The following is a 21,784-nucleotide window of genomic DNA, read 5'->3' on the forward strand; positions in this document are numbered from 1 at the left end:
CGCCTGGTTTTCAATATCAAAGGAATTCTTAAAATGCTGTGTTTTCTCTCAAAAGACATGCAGGTCGTGTGTGTGTGTGTGTGTGTGTGTGTGTGTGTGTGTGTGTGTGTGTGTGTGTGTGTGTGTGTGTGTGTGTGTGTGTGTGTGTGTGTGTGTGTGTGTGTGTGTGTGTGTGTGTGTGTGCACGTATCTATAAGCACGGGAAAGACAAATACCTTGTACATGTAAACTTACTTGGCAATAAAGACATTTCTGATTCTGTTAAGCACGGCAAAGTATAGGCAGGGAGATTTCAAAAAGACCCCCAGTCGGAGCTCATGAGGAAAGAATGTATGGGGATGGATGGGAAAGTTTGAGAGAGAATTGGAGTGAGGTGGGGAAGAGGGAGTAACCTGGAGTTCATGGGTCGACACAGCCAGATGGTATTTCATTGGTCTCTAGTTGTTGGGAGTGTGCAGCTGGAGCAGGGGCGGGGGGGCACAAATACATACACGAATAAACAGGCAGCTATGTGTGCACAAATGCACACATTTGACCATGTGTCTTAATCTCTAGCTGAACAAAATGATATAAAGGAACCAAAGAAAACTGACAAAAAACATAACTGCGCAAATTGAAAGACCAAGAGGCCCATATTTCAACAGTAAGGTTAACAGATGAAAAGTTTGAAGGACCTCCAAAAGAGGAGATATACCAGATGAGAAGTGTGAAATGATATGTGTAGAGTTATATAGAGAATATTGAATGTCAAGTTGGATGTCAAGTTGGGATGATCATTGGCATTTGCTGCTCTCTGACTTTTTATAGAAATAAAAAATGTTCCAGTGTGTCAGTGTTGTCTAACAGCCCCATAGCAGCAGCATGTGTACTGGAAGAGGAAAAGTATACCATCTGCTCGGTACATTCCTAACCATTGGCAGACGTGTAGTTTATTGGCAGAATTCCTTTTAGGAACTGCTGAATTGTAAAAATGTGGACCCTTCTGCTTCAGTCCTGGCTATGTTGTTGTGTACAGTAGGGGTTATGTGTGTGTCTGCGTGTGGGTTTGTGTAATTCTATGCCTGTTTCTATGCTTAATGGCAGCCTATGTACAGTATGTGCTTACTTTGTGCAACAGCCTGTTTTTAATGAACCATGTGCTTTCAGATGGAGTTGCTGGATAAATTCCCAGTGGAAGGAGGCCAGAAAGACCCCAAGCGCAGAATTATTCCTTTCCTACCAGGTAAGAGGTCATCACATGCTATTAATACTCCCAATGCCCCAATGGTAGCTCATTGTTTCTTTTCTTCTGCTTTTATTCTCTCAGTTCATTTTTATTCACTGGCTCCTTATCTCCTTGTATTTCTCTCTCCTTTACCCTTCAATCATACACAAACACATGTTTAGAACTGTTAGCAACCAATCAGTCACTCTGATGGCCGGCCCTATATACAGTGGAGGCAAGCAGGATGTGCTGCTCAGTTTGCACAGTGTAACAGGAAACGACCAGAATGGACTACTGCAACCACATCTGTCCATGACCTCACCGTTTCCAAGAACCAAGCACAACTCTGGTTTTCCATCTGCATTTACATTTTCAAACATTGAGCTTACACTCCCAATTTTAGAGAGTTTTCAACAATCTATTGATTTGCATTCTGGATTTGGCTTCTCAACTTTTGTTCTGTTTTTCTATTTGAGAAGCATAAGGTTTTTTGCAATTGTTAGAGATGATCATTTGAATCAAGGTTTATAGGAATGTTGATGCTGGAGCTTTTCTGTCCACTCATTGGCACCAAACAAGTGGACACAGGGTAGGGTGAGCCAGAGGATCGCAGACAGTTTGACCAGTATATGACTGAATGTGTAAGCAGGACCAGAATGCATGAAAATAGTCGTCTGTTGACTTTGGACATCGAGAGCATTTATTATTATCTGTGTAATTCATAAGTTTTCATTATGATTTCAAATCAAATCATTTCCGTTCGTGATCAATAAGATACAAGTGCAGCCGCTTAAATTAACCTTTTACTCAATACAATTTTGATTAAATCAAAAACAAAATCAATATGGTAAGTAGGTTTAAATAAATAATAAAAGTTTGTGGTGTTGCACGTCTTGTCGACATATTTTACACAATGGATATTTACCATCTTCTTTGGGTCAGAACTTTAATATCCATAACAAACAGCCAAACTATGGATGTATGTGTCTCTACAATGTGTACCATATGTGTCCCATGTGTGACATTACATCATCTTTCTGCTTCTCCTCAGAGTTCTAGATGCTGCAGCTCTGTCTCTGCTCCGTGTGTGTGTGTGTGTGTGTGTGTGTGTGTGTGTGTGTGTGTGTGTGTGTGTGTGTGTGTGTGTGTGTGTGTGTGTGTGTGTGTGTGTGTGTGTTACAAGCGCAACCTGTCCACGAGGGAGGGGGTGGGGTTTATTTCTATGTCGACTAACGTGATTGATTAGAGGTGGCAGGTCAGGTTTAGATGTAAAAACTGATTGGCTTTCCGTTGCAACTTACTGAACGCAGAAATGAACAGATTGCGGATTTTTTTTATCAAAATGATCTATTTTATTTCGACATAGAGGAAAAAAAAAAGATAATTATCATTATTGTTTTATCACCCAGCCCAAATTAAAATTGTGTTTAGAGGGAATTGTTGTCACCAGACATGATGACCGGAGAGATTTAAATATGTCAGACATTTTCCAGATTTTTCTGGATAAAAACCGGTAGTTACCAGATAACGGAAACTCGGCCGGGGATGATGGCTAAGACCTAGGTAAATGTTTCTCTATATAAATTGTAGGGATGCAACGGCACAGTTGGCTCACAGTTCGGTTTCCCGAACATCCCAAGCGGTTTCCCAAAATTACAGTTTTAGGGCCACAGTAACGGTATGGTTTCGGTATCTTTATATTTAAGAAAAATTCAAATTAAAAAAGTTAAAAGTTGTAAAAGAAATGTTTTATAGAAGTCGGTCACAAATAACTAGTGTAACGTTCTCTGTGTATGACTGGGGGGTGGGGCGGTTCAAGTTCATTGGTGGTTTGTTATAATTTTCATGAGTTAATCTGATTGGAAGGTAGGTGTCCAGGATCGTGGATAATTCAAATATTAATTTTCGTTCATATTTATTTATTATTTTATTCATTTATTTGTTTGTTTATATATTATATATATATATATATATAAATCTTATAAAAATTAAAAAAATAATAAAACCCGTACTAAAGTTAGTTCTTTTTGTGTGGAACAGGTATAAACAGTATTCTTCATATATAAATAATAATAGTAAAATAACTGTGGGAGTCTTTGCTCGCAGGTAAGGGTTTAGGGAGGGAGACGTCCTTTTTGCCGTGCTGCACCAACATGGCGAGAGTTTTTATTATAGCGTCCAACAGAACGGCTCGCTGGCCACAATTATATATAATAATTAATAATGCTGATAATGATGATTATGGTTTCGGGCACAGAAGGAATGGCGTTCTGCTCTGGCTCCTCGTTGGCTGACGCGCCCATCCCCTCTGCAAGACAGACAAACATTAAGAAATCTCCCTGCCTCGAGTCGGACCAATCAGCCGCGCGGATGCTGATTAGGCTGATTCGAGGCAGCTTGGCGGCCGCGGAAAAGGGAATTAGTGCTGTCGTCTGCAGCTGGTGCTTGACCATGCCCCTTGGTCCGCCACATGCCTCCCCCGCCCGACTTAGGCTGGGGAGCCGTCCGGCCGACAGCCGACTTTGACTTCTCTGACCACTGAACCGGATCTGGAGTCAGACAAGGTGCTGGTTAGCTCCGAAATGTCAGGGACAAACCTCCTATAGTAGCCGGCCAGCTCCAAGAACTGCTTCACCTCCTTCTTGGTCTTGGGTGTCGGCGTGTTTGCGACCGCAGTGTTTTTATTAAGCTGGGGTCGGACCAGGCCTTCATCCAAGTGGTACCCCAGATGCCGTACCTCCCGCTTTTCGAACCTCCGGCCCTAACTCATCCCGCTCAGTGACTGGGGCCACGGACGCCCCCCCCCCCTTGTCTGATTCGAGACCCCCTTGATCAGCGCGTGTAATTTTGCTCTCAGGTCCATAGCATGCCGTATTTAATTCTTACTGGTGCTAGGACCTTCCTCACAGTTTTCTTTAATTAGGTCTAGCACCCCCGGGATCTCCTGCCAAAGAGGAGTTCAAAGGGAGAAAATCCCACAGAGGCCTGGGGAACCTTTCGCACCGCAAACAACAGGGGGTCCAACAATTTGTCCCAATTACGGCTATTGTCGTGAACGAACTTTCGAATCATGTTTTTCAGCGTTTTATTAAAGTGCTCCAGGCCATCTGTCTGGGGATGGTAAACGTTGGGCTGAATTGAGCGGACGCTCAGTAACTCGTAAAGTTCCCAAAGGGTACATGACATAAAGGTAGTGCTCTGGTCGGTCAGGATTTCCTTCGGAATCCCAACTCGGGAGATGACCTGAAACGGCGCCTACGCCACACTTTTGGCCATAATACTGGGCAGGGCCACTGCTTCCGGGTACTAGGTTACCAAAATCCACTGGGACTAACACAAAACGATACCCGCTGGGACTGCGATCCAACAGAGGTGAGGTCCATACTAAGTCTTTCGAACGGGACCTCAACTAGGGGAAAGGGGCCTCAACGGCGCTCTTGGCGTAGCTGGAGGGTTGGCACTCAGGACACAGCACATCACACTGCATATATTTTTATTACATTACATTTCACTGCATATATGTATGGAAGTATGTATATGTATGTGACAAATAAAAAATCTTGAATCTTGAATCTTGAATCATTTAGGCACATCTGCCCAAATGCCCGGCCAATAGAAGTGGGCCATTATCCGCTGTCGTGTTTTCTCATAACCAGCCATCGGGTTATGGTGAGCCGCCTGGAAGAGAATTTCCCAGCGGCTCGGGTATCTCCTCTCCTGTCTGAGCGTCACCGCTCACTCGATATCACCGAAAAACACAGGTGAGTGAGCACGGCGTCTGGGCGTATCAATACGCCCTTGATTTTAACCACCCCCTCAAAGTCCCTGCGTAGGGTGTCGTCTCGCGCCTGATCCAGCGGAAAATTGTCGATAGGGAAGTTTAAAAGGGCCAGGGGAGATCCTACTTGGGATCCCGTCGCGCCTGCCAACGACCCCTTCGTGTCACCACGCGCCACGCAACACTCATATCTGACTACCGACCGTGAATGCACTCCTCCAGCCTCTCTCATCAATGCATCAAACCCTGGCCAATCCGTCCCCAAAATCAGGGAGTGCGACAAATGAGAAGTAACCATAGCCTGTACTCTATGCTTTTTCCCCTTTTAACGAATTTCGAGCCGGACCATCAGATGCACACAACGAAACCCCACCTGTGACGCCTCCACCAAAGCCCCAGGCTGAACTAGGCGTAGCTGGACCATCGTCTGCAAACAGCCCAAGTCCAGCAAATCCTGATGTCTACTCCCTTGTAGCCGTACTCAGTAGGCCTCTTCGCGACCGGGGGAGGGGTCCGGCCAGCAGCCGGTAGCGGCATGCTGCCGGCAGCTCACACTTGTAAGGACGCGCTCCAGCTGGCAGCAGAGGTAGTCCTGCTCCTCCTCCAGGTCCGTGAGGCATTTCTGTCGCCAGCGTATCGGCTCCGGGGCGCCTTTTACTCAGCGCCCTGCCCCTCCTGGGTCCCTGTTCTGGCGCCCTGTTCTGGCGGAGTCTTTGCCCACAGATTAGGGTTTAGGGAGGGAGATAGAGTCCTTTTTGCCGTGCTGGGCCAACATGGTGCGAGTTTTTATTATAGGGTCCAACAGAATGACTCGCTGGCCACAATTATAAATAATAATTAATAATGCTGATGATGATGGTTTTGGGCACAGGAGGAATGGCTTTTCAGCCAGGGCACCTCCCGGTGAGGAAGGAGCATAGGCTACCTCTTACATGGAGGAGGAAACATGTGCTGGTGGTAGGAGATAGCAACTTAAACAAACAACACAACATAAAACTGTAAAACTTGACAAAAAAAACAAAATGGCTCATCACCCAGTGAGGGTGAGACTCCGTTCCCACAAAAGACCAAGTTCAATAGAACCGGATCGTTCATGAATGACAAACACTTGTGCGAGAGGAAGCGAGTGTCTGAAGAGAAGTCCGTAATAAAGAGGGACGCGGCCATCGCAGGGGGTTATTTTCCGACTCAACACCTTGATTGATTGCACTCTTTACAAATTTGGGTTTGTAAAGAGACTAGAGACCAATGAAATACCATGTGTCGACCCATGAACTCCAGGTTACTCCCTCAATTGTCTCTTAAACTTTCCCATTTACAATATTGTTTTGGATCTAAAAGTCAGAATTTGGGCAATGATGTTTATTTATTATTTTATTATCTGTGCTTAAAGCTCAACCCACCAAAATGGTTGGCCACACCACCAAGAACTACACTTCAGTTCCACTAAAAAATGCAATTTGCACAAAATAATGTTTATTTTATTTTGTCATGAAGCAATACATTGTCTGGTTTGAAGTAATCCTTCATGAATGTTTGAAGAAAGCCTCACTCTCAAAGGTCTCACTGTGGACCCCACCCTCCTCTCCCCTGCTGAGTGCTGAGCTTAGGAAGTGGCGAGGGGAGTGACGAGGTGAACCTGAGGCCTGGAACTCATTTAAGGATGATACACACACACAATCATGCACACACACACACACATACACACGCACGCACGCACGCACGCACACGCACACACATACAAAATAACTCGTGGTAGGTACATGGATGGCTAGATGGATGGTCCGAAACAATGAAAAAGCAAAGAGAAGAGTCAAAGGCGGAACAAGTTTGACCCCAGTTACTGTTATTCATGACCTTCCACACTACTGTCTTTCCTATTATGCTGCCTGTACCATTTAATCCCTGTAAAGTTAATTTTGAGATTTGCTTCTGAGCACATTAGAATGTCATTGCTTAAAACATGTAAAAAGACTGTTAACTATCTAGTTCTGAATTGTGAAGTTAGACCGCAAACCTATTTTTGTGGTCCTGATTTATTGGGCAGGTCTAAATCAGGAACCAATGAAGTAACGCATTCCTATTCCCCTAACACCATCAGAGTAGAGCGCATTCGTCAGTGGTTCTCGCTCAATCGCTACGAGTTACTACAGCCTACACTAGTTTTCTTTCTAGCTAGGGCGCCTTCGCCCCTCAAATTCTTCTTCCTTAGATGCCAGAATGTACATAACAGCTCGGTATCCTTATTTACATTTCCGTTCCGTTCCCAGCGTGGTGGCTCCCCCAGCTCCATGTGTTACTGGACAGCAGGGCGCTGTCCCAGCTTCCCCTCTGAGTGGGGCTCTCCCCCAGTGCACAAGCACAAGGAGCCAGAACAGAGTCCCCCCGGACAGCGGGGCAATGTTCGGGCTCCACACACACAGAGCCGCACAGAGCTGGGGGAGCCACTACGCTCCCCACAACAAATATCCCATTTTCTCATGTTTCTATGTTTAACTTCATTACAAAATCAAATCAACGAAAAATACCCCGTTATTGCTTTTTTGATTTTGTATTTGTATGTGTTGGATTAGTGGTATTTGACACTTAAGAGATGCTGCACCTCTCCTGCGATTGGGCGTGGTTTCAGCGTCTTCAGCGGACACGCCCCCAGCGTCTCAGAGCATAGCAAACTGCCTTTTTTGTCACAATTTATTCTGGGTGGTTAATAACACATTTTTCTGTGGTGTGACAAACTCAGAACACATATTTGTTTTGGATTTACAGGGACTTTAAGGTCGGGGAATTTAGTACTCTCATTCCCCACGTTCTGTCTCTCTTGCTCTCTCTTTCCACTCTCCCTCACTCTTGCAGTGCAGGTCTTGGTAAAGGTTGATGCATACACTCCTGATGGGTTAAGTTATACTGTGGGGTTTTTCCCCCCCCTTTCCTTTTTTTTCCCTCTTGAACGACAAGACATTGAGCTTCCATTTGTTCAGCTGGTTGTGATTTAACTCCAACATCTCGTTCTCCTTTTGGCTCTCTCTTCTCCTCCTCCACCCACTCATCTGCAGGAAGTGACATTCTCTGGCTGCTTGACATCCTGCTTTATCTTTTATTATTACATTGTCAGTGTCTTTCAATTCATAAATCTGTCATGATGGGCCGCAGTCCATGGATCGCCAGCATGCGTACATGTGATCTAAAGTCCTAATGTAGTCATAACCTTCAACGTAGCAAAGTTACTATTGTGCAGTTGGTTTGTCAGCGTGCAAAGAAAACCCAAATACAGTATGAAATGCCCCAAATTACATGTCAGCTTTGATATTAACATGCTTCCCCAATGTATTACCTCTACAAGCTTTGTGAATCTTCTGTTTTTCAGCTTTCAGCTTACTTCTCTCTGCCATTATAACTTGGATAATCAAAAGGCATTGCTGGCGTTACTGATCACAGCTAATACTCTGGCATTTCCTTATTAAGAAGTCTGACAAGTAATATATTACTGCCGGGCATGGAAACTCGGTCCTTGCAACTGAGACGGCGATAATGTACGAAAACCCAGATTGAACCCACAAAGCACGGAAATGGTTTTCCCTTCACGGCAAGGATTCCTCCAAGCCCGAAGTTGTGTTTTTACTCCCTTGGTATTTTCACATCAGCAGTGGGGTATGTCTGTCTGTCTGTCAAGATGACGAGAAAAAAGTACAAAGTACAAACCATTTAACATTGTATACTCAGGGTTCCTCACCAAACTATCAGCTTTCAAGTCCATACTTGACAATTCAGAACCTTCTATTTATTGATATATTTTTATATATTTTGTTTTTGTTCACACATTCATTTTCTCCTCCACAAATTATAGTTATACGTTTCAGTATTATTTTCTACACTTTCTTTTTCAAGCAAATATTTATTTTGGCAAGTTGTGTGGTCACTGGAGCATTGTCGGTTGTCATTGTGTCTTGCTTTAGTCAGCAAGTGTCTGCAATACTTAAATACAACATAATCATACACAAGCAAATATGAATGCAAACACACAGGCATGTAGACACATGGACTTTTTGTTATACTACTGATTATATCTCTTACTCTTACCATGTCCACACAGATGCCTTTCTCATGTCATTAGTAAGAAGTTTTTACTTGCTATGATATTCTGAACAGCAGAACAGGTTTCAGGGAGTCTCATTCATGCAGTGTTGTTTAGACTAAGTTAATTAAGAGGAAATGAGGTTGTTCAACTGTATATCTATTTATTTGGAGAAGATCATGGTTGTAGCTCTGTCTTTTATCTCTGTCTTCTTTTCACCTTTTCACCTCCGTCCATTTTCTCTTATGCCTTTCTGTCTATTTATACCTCCTTCACTGTTTATCTTTGTGCCTTTCCCTTCCTCTCTTCTCGTGGTATAAACGTTGTTTGATACCCCTGGTCAATGCCGGCCCTCAAGACTTGCTATGGAGCCTGCCCATTCCTGGGCATTGGTTCTGAGGCGGCGGTTTCTCCTTGTTTCCCCCGGTTCCCCTCCCTAAACAAGCCTTTTTCAGCATCTGCAGCCATGGGTTGCCATGCATACAGAGTGGGCAGTGTTGAGTCAACCCTTTTTTTAATTTATTTTTTTGTCCATACCCTCAGGGGCTTGGAAAAGTGTCAAGAAAGCTTTCTATTTGAAGACTGGCAGAGGCGAGACAGGGAGGAGTTGACCGGGGAAGGGCTTGGCTTTTAAGTGTCCATTGATCTCTTTAGCCATTTGACATCAATACTTTTGATGAAATATTGGATGATATGAATTAAAATGTTCCAAATGTTACAGTTTTCTTGTGTGTAAGAAAAATAATCATCTTTTTTCATCTTGATCTTATGATCTCCCTTTCCGTTCCTTCCCCCGCACACATGAGTCAGCTGTGGTCAGCGCTAGACACATTTGCATATCGGATTTTGGGGGCGAGGTAGGATGCTTGGGTGCTAGTGGCATGGTACATCTGACATGTGTGCGATCTAAGGTCAATGTTGTCGTCAGTGGCAGGGCACGCCTCAAATATTGTTGCATACCCAAAATGGAAAACAATTCCTCATTCTTACATTGGCTTACTCACTCCTTCACTCCCTTACTCACTCTTTCACTAACTCATTTTAAAACAGACATACATCTGCGGTTAAGACTCTACCCTGAAGGAAGTGGTGAGGCCATGTCAGGCAATGTGGCTCAGTCACCAAATACCCTAACCTCTCTGTGGCGGTGCTACAGTGAAATCATGTCCCTTTTTCTAAACTTTTATCGCCTTGAATAATGCTAAGTTCACACACGCAAAAAGTTCTTCCTCAGAGAATTTACTGGGGGCCCTTTAACTGTGTAAATGGAGAAGAAAATGGATGTTGGCTCCTGAATTTCCTACATGCCACAAGTAAAGAGTTATTTTAATAGGCCTATTTGTAGTCATTTCTTTATTCATTGTTGTTATGGAGAGTCTACTGTAGCTTCTTTGTGCCTGTGATTGTTTTTCATTAGAGATAAGAATAAGCCCGTAGCATTTAAAATGTCACAAATGTTATTTAATTCTCTCAAAATATGTTATTAATGTGCAAGAAAAGCCAGTTACTCGCCTAGCTTTTGCCCATCAGCCATTGGGAATATTATTGATTAGGCTATGGTCATGCAGACACTGCTGCAAGTGCATCCTGATGGCACTTTTCTGAAATTGTTTGGTCAATGTAAGTTACTCTTAATAACAGCATCCATCCAAGCATAATCTAAAGGTCACCAGTGACTATCTAAACTACTACATTAATAATAATAATAATTATAAAGCTAATTTGATGTGTCCACGAGGAAATAAAAGGCATCTGAACCTGATTTCCTCTTGTACTTGGCCTCCAATTCCAGTGCAGGCAAGATTTCCTAACACTGGTCAAACCTGAACAAACGTATTTTAATAGTTTAGTTATATAAAAGTAATGTCCCATCTCTCCATAAAAAAAACTTACATAGTGCCTTTTAAACTCTTTAAAATATCTGTAATTTATGTATAAACATCTTACCAGCTCTGTATCAACTTTCGTTATAGGGAAGATCCTGTTCAGGAGGAGTCATATCAGAGATGTTGCCATGAAACGTCTGAGGCCCATCAACGAGTACTGCAGGGTGAGTACAGCGACCATAACACAAGGCTTAAACATCATAATCTGTAAAAGGAGGAGTTTTTTTAAAGGGTGAAAGAAAATGAACATATAAGCACTTTAATGTAATGTGTCTCTTACATTAAACTTGTGAGGATTGTTTAGAAATAAACATATATCTATATATGTATGTATGTATGTTTGTATGTATGTATGTAAACCTATGTAAATATCATGGAGTAGATTTATCCAAAGATCCATCCAGCCTACCTTGTAAAAATGTGTTGAATGGTGTTTTACATAGCATCTCATTCAAGTTCTCATACACATTTTTTAGCAAAGCAAGGCAGCTGTCCTATAGACTGGATATGTGCTCTGAACTTACTCTCAATTAGAGAATAACATTTAAAGAGGTATGGTGGTTTTCTAAAACTCAGCTCCTCCCAGGCACCTTCTCCCTTTGGCTTTTTAGATATGTATAAAGCTGTATTATGTTTGGGTGTTTAAGACAATTTGATAACTCCCAGGTCCTTTAAAGGTTAGTTTGAATTAGCTTTTTCAACTAGTTTTGCCAATGAAGGGTTATTTTTTTACCCTCTACGACCTAATATAAATGTATATTAAGGTGAAACATTGATATCATTCCCTCGAAATAAATATTATTTCTGGGGAACGTTAAAATGAGCTGATGCAAATGTTTTCATAATGAGGGTGGATGAGTTTCTATAATTATAGTTTTATCTCACTGGCTGTTTATGCAAAAGTGTGGAAAAGAAAGAACCTAAGAGAAAAGAAAGATATGCTGAGGTGGCTTCAGCATACCTACAGCCCGCAGAGCTTCTAAGCGGGTCTATTTCATATACTGTATTTGTAGAGGTTTTTGCAATGTAGTTTGCCCCAATGCTAGAGATGCACCGGTCAACTGGCCATCAATCTGAACCAGACGTTTTTTGCTGCCAACACACAATACACTCAGAACACCGGCCAGTTTTTTGTTAACTTCGGCCCATTTTTTGTTTGTTTGTTTTTTTTGTTTATCTTGTTCGTTGTTTCTCGATCAGTCAAGTAAAGTTTATCTATAATGCCTTAATCGCAATACAGTCTCAAAGGGCTTCACAAACCCACATTTCACAAACCCGGGCTCGGCAGCACCAAACACGAACAAGTACTTAAAAAGGTCGATTCAAGCAGAATCCAAAGCTAATGTGTATTAAACAAAGTTTTGAAGCTGAAGTTGAAGTTTTGAAAAAATTGTGAGTGTATGTAAAGTAGTATTTAGAACAACCTCACCAAATAGCAGAAGTACATGTTAGGGAGTGCAGCATTCATTGTCGCGGACCATTGGCGTCACTTGCGCGCACAATGAGGATGTACATGGACGTATGCGGGAAACGTTTTTATAAAAAATAATACATTTCTTCTGAAACTCTGCATAAAAACTTTAAAGACAATTATTTCAGTGTCGCTGCCCTGTGCGGGCCGCATCCCCCTAGTGACCACTGTACTCCATGCACACACAGCTGCCGTGGTTGCCTCTAATTTCACATGGCTACAGATATGTTTTCATTGAAGGCCAGTTCGGCCTGTTTAAGAGAATATGATCATCTTATTCATGTATTCTTTCTTTCCTTATTGTCTGTTGCTTGAAAAAAAGCAAAAAATCGGCAATTGGAATCGACCCATTGGCTTGTAAAAATACAGCAATCAGAATCGGCCATGAAAAATCGTGATCGGTGCATCCCTACCCAATGCTTTCTTTTATTATGCTATTTTTTTGTCACATAGCAGCTGTTATTATTCAACATGACTCATCTGAAATGGGCTTTTCAAATAAGTTTTCTCCTTGTTTTGTCATAAAAAAATAAAGCTTATCCCAAGGCGTGTTACCTGTAAGTGAAGACTGTGTTTATATACAGCTGCGAGGCTTCAAGGGGGCACTAAGACTCGATGGTTTCCTGACCTTAAGGGAGTTGTTTGGCTTTAAAAGAATGTACAGCTGGTGTTGGCAACATCTTTTACCACTTATGAGCAGAATTATGGAGTTTAGAGGGGGGACGGGTTTGTTGGTGGTTTCTGTCTGTGTGGGTTTGAATGTTTATGGGAGTAGTTTTACCATTTCTGAGTCAGGGGGATGGCTTCAGTCAGTGACTTGTTCACGTGAGATGACCTAGAAGTTTGTTGTTTTATTATCAAATTTAAAAAAAAATTAGAGTAACTGTTATAAAAAAACAGTTTGAAGAAGTCTGGTTTTGTTGATAGATGTAATATCCGTTTTTTTATATAGATAATTTTCGAGCATTATGTAGTTTGAAATTACCACAAAGAAAATCCAGCAGTCTACATCTACCTATATGATAAACTGATAAAAAAAAGAATGCAGTCAGTTTAATGTTCCCTTGCTCAGTGGCAAGCAGCAAAACTTTAAATAACTATTCAAAATCTACTATTTTGAAATTTAATTGTTTAATATTTCTTCACCTCTGATGTGTTTTCAAGTTAACATGGAAGTGGCTTGATCCTCAGCCCCATGGCATTTTGCTGCCAACATGTGAGAACAGGCCAAACTGTGTGTCAGCAAAATGTGTCTGCGGTAAACCTCTTTTTCCAGCTGCCTCTCTTTAAGGTAATTCTTTATCTATGGTACTATGAATATGCCTTAGTCAAATTTTAACAAAAACTTATTTGGCCTTCAGGGGGGAATAACTTCGGTGTTATGACTCATTAGATGGTTCTTATAATGTCAATAAATGAAACTATGTCAAAATAATGGATATAAGAAACAATAAGGTTGATATGCCTGTTATGGCAAGCAGGCCTTATGTTTTGATAAATAGTACAAAATCCTTTTTTGGTTTTAAACGTGTTGTACATGTTAATGTACATTTTCTTTGGGGTCACTTTAAAGTTTCATCAATTATATGGTTAGCATATCATTCACCACTTTGGTAAAGACATCCTTGATTTGGTGTCAGGTCAAACTTTCCCTTGCCTCATTTCTTTGACCCCTCTATTAGATCCTCACCAAGGCTTCAGGGCCAGTGTTTGTGCAGAAATCAGCCAGGTAGTGAGTTTTATACCTCATTGCACAGTTTGGTCAACTGGCTGAAAGTGGAGAGCATTGTGGTGTTTTCCAGTGTTAGTCTTTAAGGAAAGCTGTGTCAGCCTGGCCCTTTAGTCTGACTCATATAGAAAATCCCCTGATTGTGAAATGTTCTGTTTTTTACTACTACTCTGGAAAAGCAGAATAACAAAAAATTTGGGATTTCTGCAAGACTATTGAGCTCGCAGGGGTAGGCTGTCTTGCAAAAAACCTTTGGGATGAATCATTTTTCATTGGTGGCATTCTTTCTGTTTTGTTTTTTTTGTAAAATGTAATTTATATATAGCCTTAAGAAGACTGAATTTATGTGAAGAAAGTCCTATTTTGATTCAAAGATATGTACAATTTGGTTTATTTATTTATAGGTTCATAAAATACATTATTATTGTGAAGGCAAATTTACATCATTTCATTTTAGCCATTATTATGCAGCCCTACTCAATATTAGAAGGCAGACTATTCTTCCAGGGAAAATATATATTAAAATTTACAGATGAAGTTCTTAAAAAGTCACCTTAACCATAGCTAGACTATTAAATTATGAATTATTTAATTCAGAATTGAATTGATGTATAGCTTGAGCGTTCTAAGAACCTCACCCACACAGATCGACCAAGAGGCACGCCCTTTGAAAAGCATTAAAAACTGACAGGACAACTGTTATTTGCTGTGGAAAAAGGATCGCTAATGAGACTGGTGATTTCCATCAATGACCTTGTCATTGATGGAAATGTACTAAATCCTGGTGAAGCCTGGATGAGCCTGTGTTGGTATTTTGCAAGCCTTAAAACTGTGGTGATCTGCTTGGATTGGAGAAGAGGATGGGACATGTGTGTCTGCTCTTTTGCTAATACTCGTGTTTGTACTCATGCTATTGTATTGTGCTGGAGCTTGTTGCAATGCACAAGACAATATATTCTTCCCTCAACCTATTTGTCCTCTGTTTGGTAGACACAAACACGCATCCACGAACACTCACACACACACACACACACACACACACACACACACACACACACACACACACACACACACACACACACACACACACACACACACACACACACACACACACACACACACACACACACACACACAATTACCTTAATGCTGCCTGCCTAAAGGAAGACACATAAAGTCCATTTGTGGTAATGGGCCCCAGCCTCTGTGCCATCTATTCCTTGGGGAGAATTCTAATGAGTGGGCACGCCACAGGATGCAAAGTGGGGTATAAATCCATGGAGAGGCCTGTTCTGGACACGCTCTGACCCCAGATATAGTGAACCAGACTAGGTACCAATTTAGACCGGACAATGGGTCACTGGGTCCTCAAGAGATGCACATGAGCAATTGTGTTAGCCAGGGACTACCATACTTTGAAGTCTTTTGGTGTGACTTTAGCTGAAATAAAGACATTTTAATATTTGGTGTTGATTGGTGAAACCCCCCCCTCCCCCACACACACAAACACACACACAAACACACACGCACGCAGCACCCCTGACCTTGCGGCTAATGGAGAAAGAGGTTCTCCATTGGTTATAGCAGTAGTCCCAATTTTCTCTGTCAAAGAGACGTGTTGGCAAGGACTTGTTGCAGTTGTGAAAGTATAAAAGACTGCTATTTGGCCTCAGATTGGTAGTCGCTGGCTCTGGCGTTATATCTTTGTGAGGGATGACGAGAACAGCGGCGGCAGACAGGGAGACCAACGGGGACGGAGGGACGCTGAACGATAACAAACAGAGTCCCCTTAAAGGACAGTAGAGGAGCACTTAGAATTATTAAAGCCAGGAGCAGAGGCCTGCGGCAGGAGCCATGATGGATGTGAAGCTTGCAGCAGCCAAGAGGGAGCGGCTCAGCTACGTGATAATCGCTACGTGGTCCACAAACACTCGGCGGTCGGCAGAAGTCGTTCTTTCTCTGCCGTCTGGCTTGTGAGTGGGGTGGGGGGTGTGGTTCAAGTGATTATCTGTCTTCCGGCTGCCCTTTGGAAACCTGGTTAAACGAAGGGGGGATAAAAGGAGAGATGGACACAGGGATAACGAGTGCAGTTTACATAATCCTCATATTAGTGTACTTGTATATCCAAAGAGGAAAGCCTTTACATGTTGGTGCTTGTTATATAATATGATTGATACATAAAACTTTATTTATTTTAAACTTTATAATTATTTACTTTATTTATTTCTTCTTCTTCTTCTTCTTCTTCTTCTTCTTCTTCTATCAAATACCCTGTACACATTTTCTTGTAGACCTGATGAGACTCTTGAATTATATTTGCCGGTTTGCACAGCGATTCAGGCGACTTGGTGTTAGGGTTGTTTCTCTGTTAGAGAATCCAACTTTTACCGGATCGTTAAGAGATTGCGGCCATTAGAGGCAGGTCTCAACCAAATTCTCAACAAATAACTAAGCTGTGAAAGGGACAGTTTGAATTCAACTGGAATTTCATATAGCACTTTGGGCCATTAAGTAAATGGATTAGAACATTATGATAATCTGATCTATTAATTGATTTGATAAATTAATCAATTCCCTTCCACATTTCATTGTAGGCTTTATTTATATAATTATTGATTATCACATTACATAATCGACTAATTTATTCATTCAGTTTTGTCTGAAACATTCCTTAATATGAGAGAAGGTCATTTGAAAAAAATGAGAGCGATGAAAAACAGATGCGGAGGGAAAGAAGAGACATTGTGGGGCCTGTTTGTCGGGACAACGGTGTTACAGAGTGAGACCAGAGTAATGACAGTGAACCAGGCCTTTCATCTATTGAAAGGCTGTCAGACCTCATCTCTTTTTCTGCTTCTGGAGAGGGTCAACATATACCCTTGAAGGGAGGGACTTAGGAAGAGATTTAGAGAAAGAGACCTAAAGGCAAATCAGATGGACGGTTGGACAAGGAACAGGGAAAACAACAGAATACCATTTTGTATCTTAGCATTATTAAGAATAAGAAATATTTGCTTTTATTATTATTTCATATTGATATTGATATTGATTTTCTCATTATGTAGCCAGAACACTGCTAAAGCGAACAATTCTGGTTAAAATTGGGAAAAATATACATTGATTATAAACATTCATTAAATAATGGGTCAGGTTAATAGTTTAGTGAATTAAATAATATACAATGCAGTCCCTTCTGACTATTTCAGTCCATGGGAAGATAATTTAATCGTCTAAAATGATTATTTCACGGGACCAAAGGACTTTGAACATAATCTTCAACTTGTGCTGAACCTCCGTATGTTATGAGTCCAGTTTTTAAATGGATTCAGTGGTTTGTGCTTTTATTTTTTTGTTCATGTTCATGTCACCTGATTCGACAGGCCCTCATTCAGCTGCCAGTATACATCTCCCAGTGCGAGGAGGTCCGAGTTTTCTTTGAGACCAGACCCGAAGACCTCAACCCACCCAAAGAGTAAGTGTACACACACACCAGAAAATTCCGGTTTTCAGGTAAAACCTTAAAGAACAAGACATACACACACATCAAGGCCAGTATGTACCAGTAAGTACTTAAACAAGGCAAACACACACACACACACACACACACACACACACACACACACACACACACACACACACACACACACACACACACACACACACACACACACACACTTCCACTCATAAGTTCTTCAACAAATACACTAAGAAACACACACACACACACACTCACACTCACACACACACACACACACACACACACACACACACAAAAAAGGCCTTATAAATACGTGGCCTTACTTGATCGGTGCCGTCACTGACCTTGTGTCATGTCACATTTCAGGGAATAATTTGACCCCTTGACAATCACACGCTACACACATTACTTCCTCTAATGGCTATGATGTCACTGTCTCGCTGACATCCTTCCCCTGCGATTATGCTGTACTTTAAGAAAGGCGCTTAACCAGTCATTTAAACCCTGAGTGTGCATTTTAACATGTGGCTACAGCTCAGCTCAGACACCAGGCTCTGCAGTGCTGACCGTGCAGGTTTCTTGTGTGTATCTATGTGTAGACCAGCCGGGTTGTCTCTTGGAAATCTCACCCAACACATTAGCTTCATATTCAGTGTTGACGGTTACTATGTGCCAGAACGAAGTCACAAAGGGCCCATTGACCTCCAGCCCCGACACATAGAGGTAGAGGCATGCAAAGTGATGTGCAGACATATTCTCTTACGGTACGCAGGAACACCTATATATATTGTACACACACACACGCACTCACACACACATACACACACACACACACACACACATACCCCAATCATCCAGAAACATATTGTGATTAATGTTAGCAGCACCTTTAGGGCACTGGAGGTCTTGGGTGACTTGTTTCAGAGAGACCATAACCGGGGGTTACCACTCGGGCCAAGGAAATGTTGTTAAACGGAGCAGCTGTCGGCGAAGGCATTAGCTGTAACAACTCAGTCATTACTTGCTGATGTGTGGCACCAGGCGTTGAAAGGTCACATCCACCAACGGGAAATTCAGTTGATAAGCCCTGATATTTCAGTATGATGTCAGCGGCGGTGCTAACATGGTGGTTTGAGAAGTTGAAGGGGCTTGTGTGACTGTGAGACCTAGCGGTTGACATCTCTAGGAAGAGCTGTCACAGTTATGACAGTTGCTTGGTTGCAATTATCTCAGCTGATTGCAATTAATCATTAAGCGAAAACGATAGATTTCAGAAATTTTGAGCCAATGTAAAAGATTCAAAAAGTGAATTATGTGTATTTCCATCAGTTGAGTTGAGGAAAATTGACTGTGCACCCAATTTATGTTCTGTTTCCCCAACACCAATAAATGTGTGTTCTTTATAAGTTGTTTGTGTATTATGCCTCTATTATAGGCTATGATAGTTAGAACAAATTTCTATCATCAGCTGCCTCAAATGTCCCTCAACAATATCCTTCACTCACATGAAGGGATACATTTATTGGCCCATGCACTAAAACGCTTCATATTTGTGTGGATACAAATGTACGCATACTCTAATAAAGCTGTGCCTGGAATATTTTAGTGTGCATCACTTCTAATAAGGACTCAGTCTGTCACCTCATAATACACAGACGTGTGTGTGTGTGTGTGTGTGTGTGTGTGTGTGTGTGTGTGTGTGTGTGTGTGTGTGTGTGTGTGTGTGTGTGTGTGTGTGTGTGTGTGTCATTGTTTTTTTGTCACAGCTTGTTACATGCCATGGATGGATAGATTCAACATGACACATCTTATTAGGAATAGCACTTTCCTCTGCATGTGGTTAATTGTCGAGTCTTTCTACTGTGATGGCAGTGATAATGTAGTTACTCTGATGTTATGGGATCATACTAACAAAGTGTTTTAGCCCGAAAATGTTTTCCAAAACTCAAAATAGAGACAATATAAAAATTCATAAAAATTTGAGCATTTCACTTCCATCAGGGAAATGGTTCGGGTATGTCATGTAAAATGTGTACTGACTAATACACTGTCTAAAACTCAATCTGTCGCCGGTAGGTCCCTAAAACAGTACTGTCTCGAACAACACTGCCATTTAACAGATTGCAGCCCTCAAACATTCAGTTTATTTTCTTTTTTTTTCTCATAAATTGGAAACTTCTCTCTTGTGTGCGTGGTAGTCAGTGCGTGATGAGTGATTCAGCATTTACTTTCTGACAGTTGGGAGTCACAGTGTGGAGTCTTTTGTGAAGAGGCGCTTATGGGATCATTGGACCATTTACTTGCACTAAAGTTTTACTATTATTTTGTAATATACGCAATGGAACATATTGCTGACATAGTGTTTTATGCACATCCACACAGTATCAATAACTCATGTAACAAGGAAGTAAATGGAACTTGTTTTCTCAGTATGTTGCTCTCATACTTCTATGGTTGTTTTCCAATTTTACTGTATGTGATTGGTCCCGGCTAAGTAGGCAGATCTCCACAACAGCTAACTATCTAGCTAACTATTATATCTAATAGTTTGATAACAAATGCACAATTTGTATTCAGGAATGGGATGTATGCTGTTATGCCGTCCATTGTATTAAGGAATGGGATGTATGCTGTTATACCGTCCATTGTATTAAGGAATGGGATGTATGCTGTTGTGCCGTCCATTGGTATGAATGGCAGCTGGCTGGCCCACCACCCACTCAAACACACACAAGTTCTCTGTCTTCCATCTTTCATTGAAATGGCTGCCAAGGACACATACCTTATTTCTCCTCACACAGGAGCCTCAATATCTGGTGGGAGAGCAAGGTGGAAGAAAGTCACCATTTACCAGAGGGAGGTGTATGTAGAAAAGACCTTGGTTTGTCTTTAATGGAATTGGATTAGCGCTCTCTGCTTATGCAGCCCTCGGGTTGGCATGACTGGCAGCAAGGCAGGCCTACAGATGCACCAGCCAGGGTGGAGGAAGATCTACTGCAAGACAAGTAATGGCTTGAATGGGCTTCAGAGGGAAGTGGACAGGAAAAGTCCTGGACGTCGCTGAGAAAGAGTGGGGAATTGAGAAACAAAAATAAATGAAAAGAGAGGGTGCCGGGATAAGGAACGATGCAATGGAGCTGCAGGGTAGAGAGATGGGTAACGGAGGATAGGAGGTGGGTGGTGGAGACAAAATAAAAAGAAAATTGAAATGCGACCACACAGGAGAAGGAGAAAGGAAGAGGGGGAATGGGAAAGAAATGCACAGTCACAAGCTGGCATTGTGGGGGGCCCAAGAGGAGAGGATTGGTGGTTTGGAGCCTGGTTTTGACACTGGCCCACTCTGAATCTTTCTTATTTAAAAGCAGTGAAGTTTAATTTAAGTAAAGGTTGTGTCAGTTACATTTTCCCTGCGCCAAACCACCATAAGACTACACTGCGTGGACTGTTGAAGCCGTCGGTAGATGCCAGATACTATTGGCTGCTGAGATTCAAAACAGAAAATCCCGGTCTGCTCTGGTTATGGAAACAAAGCAGGTGGGAAGCACCAATTAAGAGTAGAGATGCACTGATCCACTGTATCAGTCCTGATCCGATTCCGATACGATATATGCCGATACCAAACATAGTTCATGGTCCATGGAATTGAATTTGGATTGGTGATGTCAGTCCGATATCCGATGAGTGAATGATTCCGAGATCGCATTGGTCCCCTGTCTAATAAAGAGTAGATGATAGAGCAAGTTAATGGCTTTTAGGTTGACTAGGCATCCCAACAGATTACCTTAAGTGCAGTGGTTATTGGTTCTTTCTACAGTCGTCCATAAAATCATGCCGAACGAATCGCCCAATGGTTGATGCGACTACAGATAATCTTCCCAACTGTCAGAGTGTCCAAATCATGGAGTGTAAGCCTTTTTACAACGGAGGCTTAAAAGAAAGTGAAAAGTAGAAGGAAAAATATGACAGGGGAAAAAGCAGAGCACCTTATATGGAAAGAGGAAAATAAATTGGGAGGGGCTTAACGGCAAACTAGAAGGTATATTAAGCTATCTTTATATATAAATAAAGAGAGAGGCATGTCAATATTGAGTTTCCTGTCAGCTGCCGCTGTGGATTGATGTCTGATCCAGATACAGCAGATGCTGGATCACATTTAGCACAAACTA

The 21,784-nt window shown here is 41.8% G+C and overlaps 1 protein-coding gene across 1 annotated transcript in view; it reads left to right on the top strand.

Annotated features, from left to right (window-relative positions):
- Window positions 1–21,784, top strand: part of sh3pxd2b (SH3 and PX domains 2B) — a 58,499-nt gene that overhangs the window by 25,599 nt on the left and 11,116 nt on the right. The window contains exons 3-5 of the mRNA XM_080014280.1: window positions 1,147–1,222; window positions 11,028–11,104; window positions 17,521–17,612. Coding sequence (XP_079870406.1) covers window positions 1,147–1,222; window positions 11,028–11,104; window positions 17,521–17,612 — 245 coding nt within the window. The remainder of the gene's footprint in view (window positions 1–1,146; window positions 1,223–11,027; window positions 11,105–17,520; window positions 17,613–21,784) is intronic.

This window comes from Zeus faber (genome assembly GCF_960531495.2).
Source record: "Zeus faber genome assembly, chromosome: 14".
In the NCBI taxonomy this organism is placed as follows: Eukaryota; Metazoa; Chordata; class Actinopteri; order Zeiformes; family Zeidae; genus Zeus; species Zeus faber.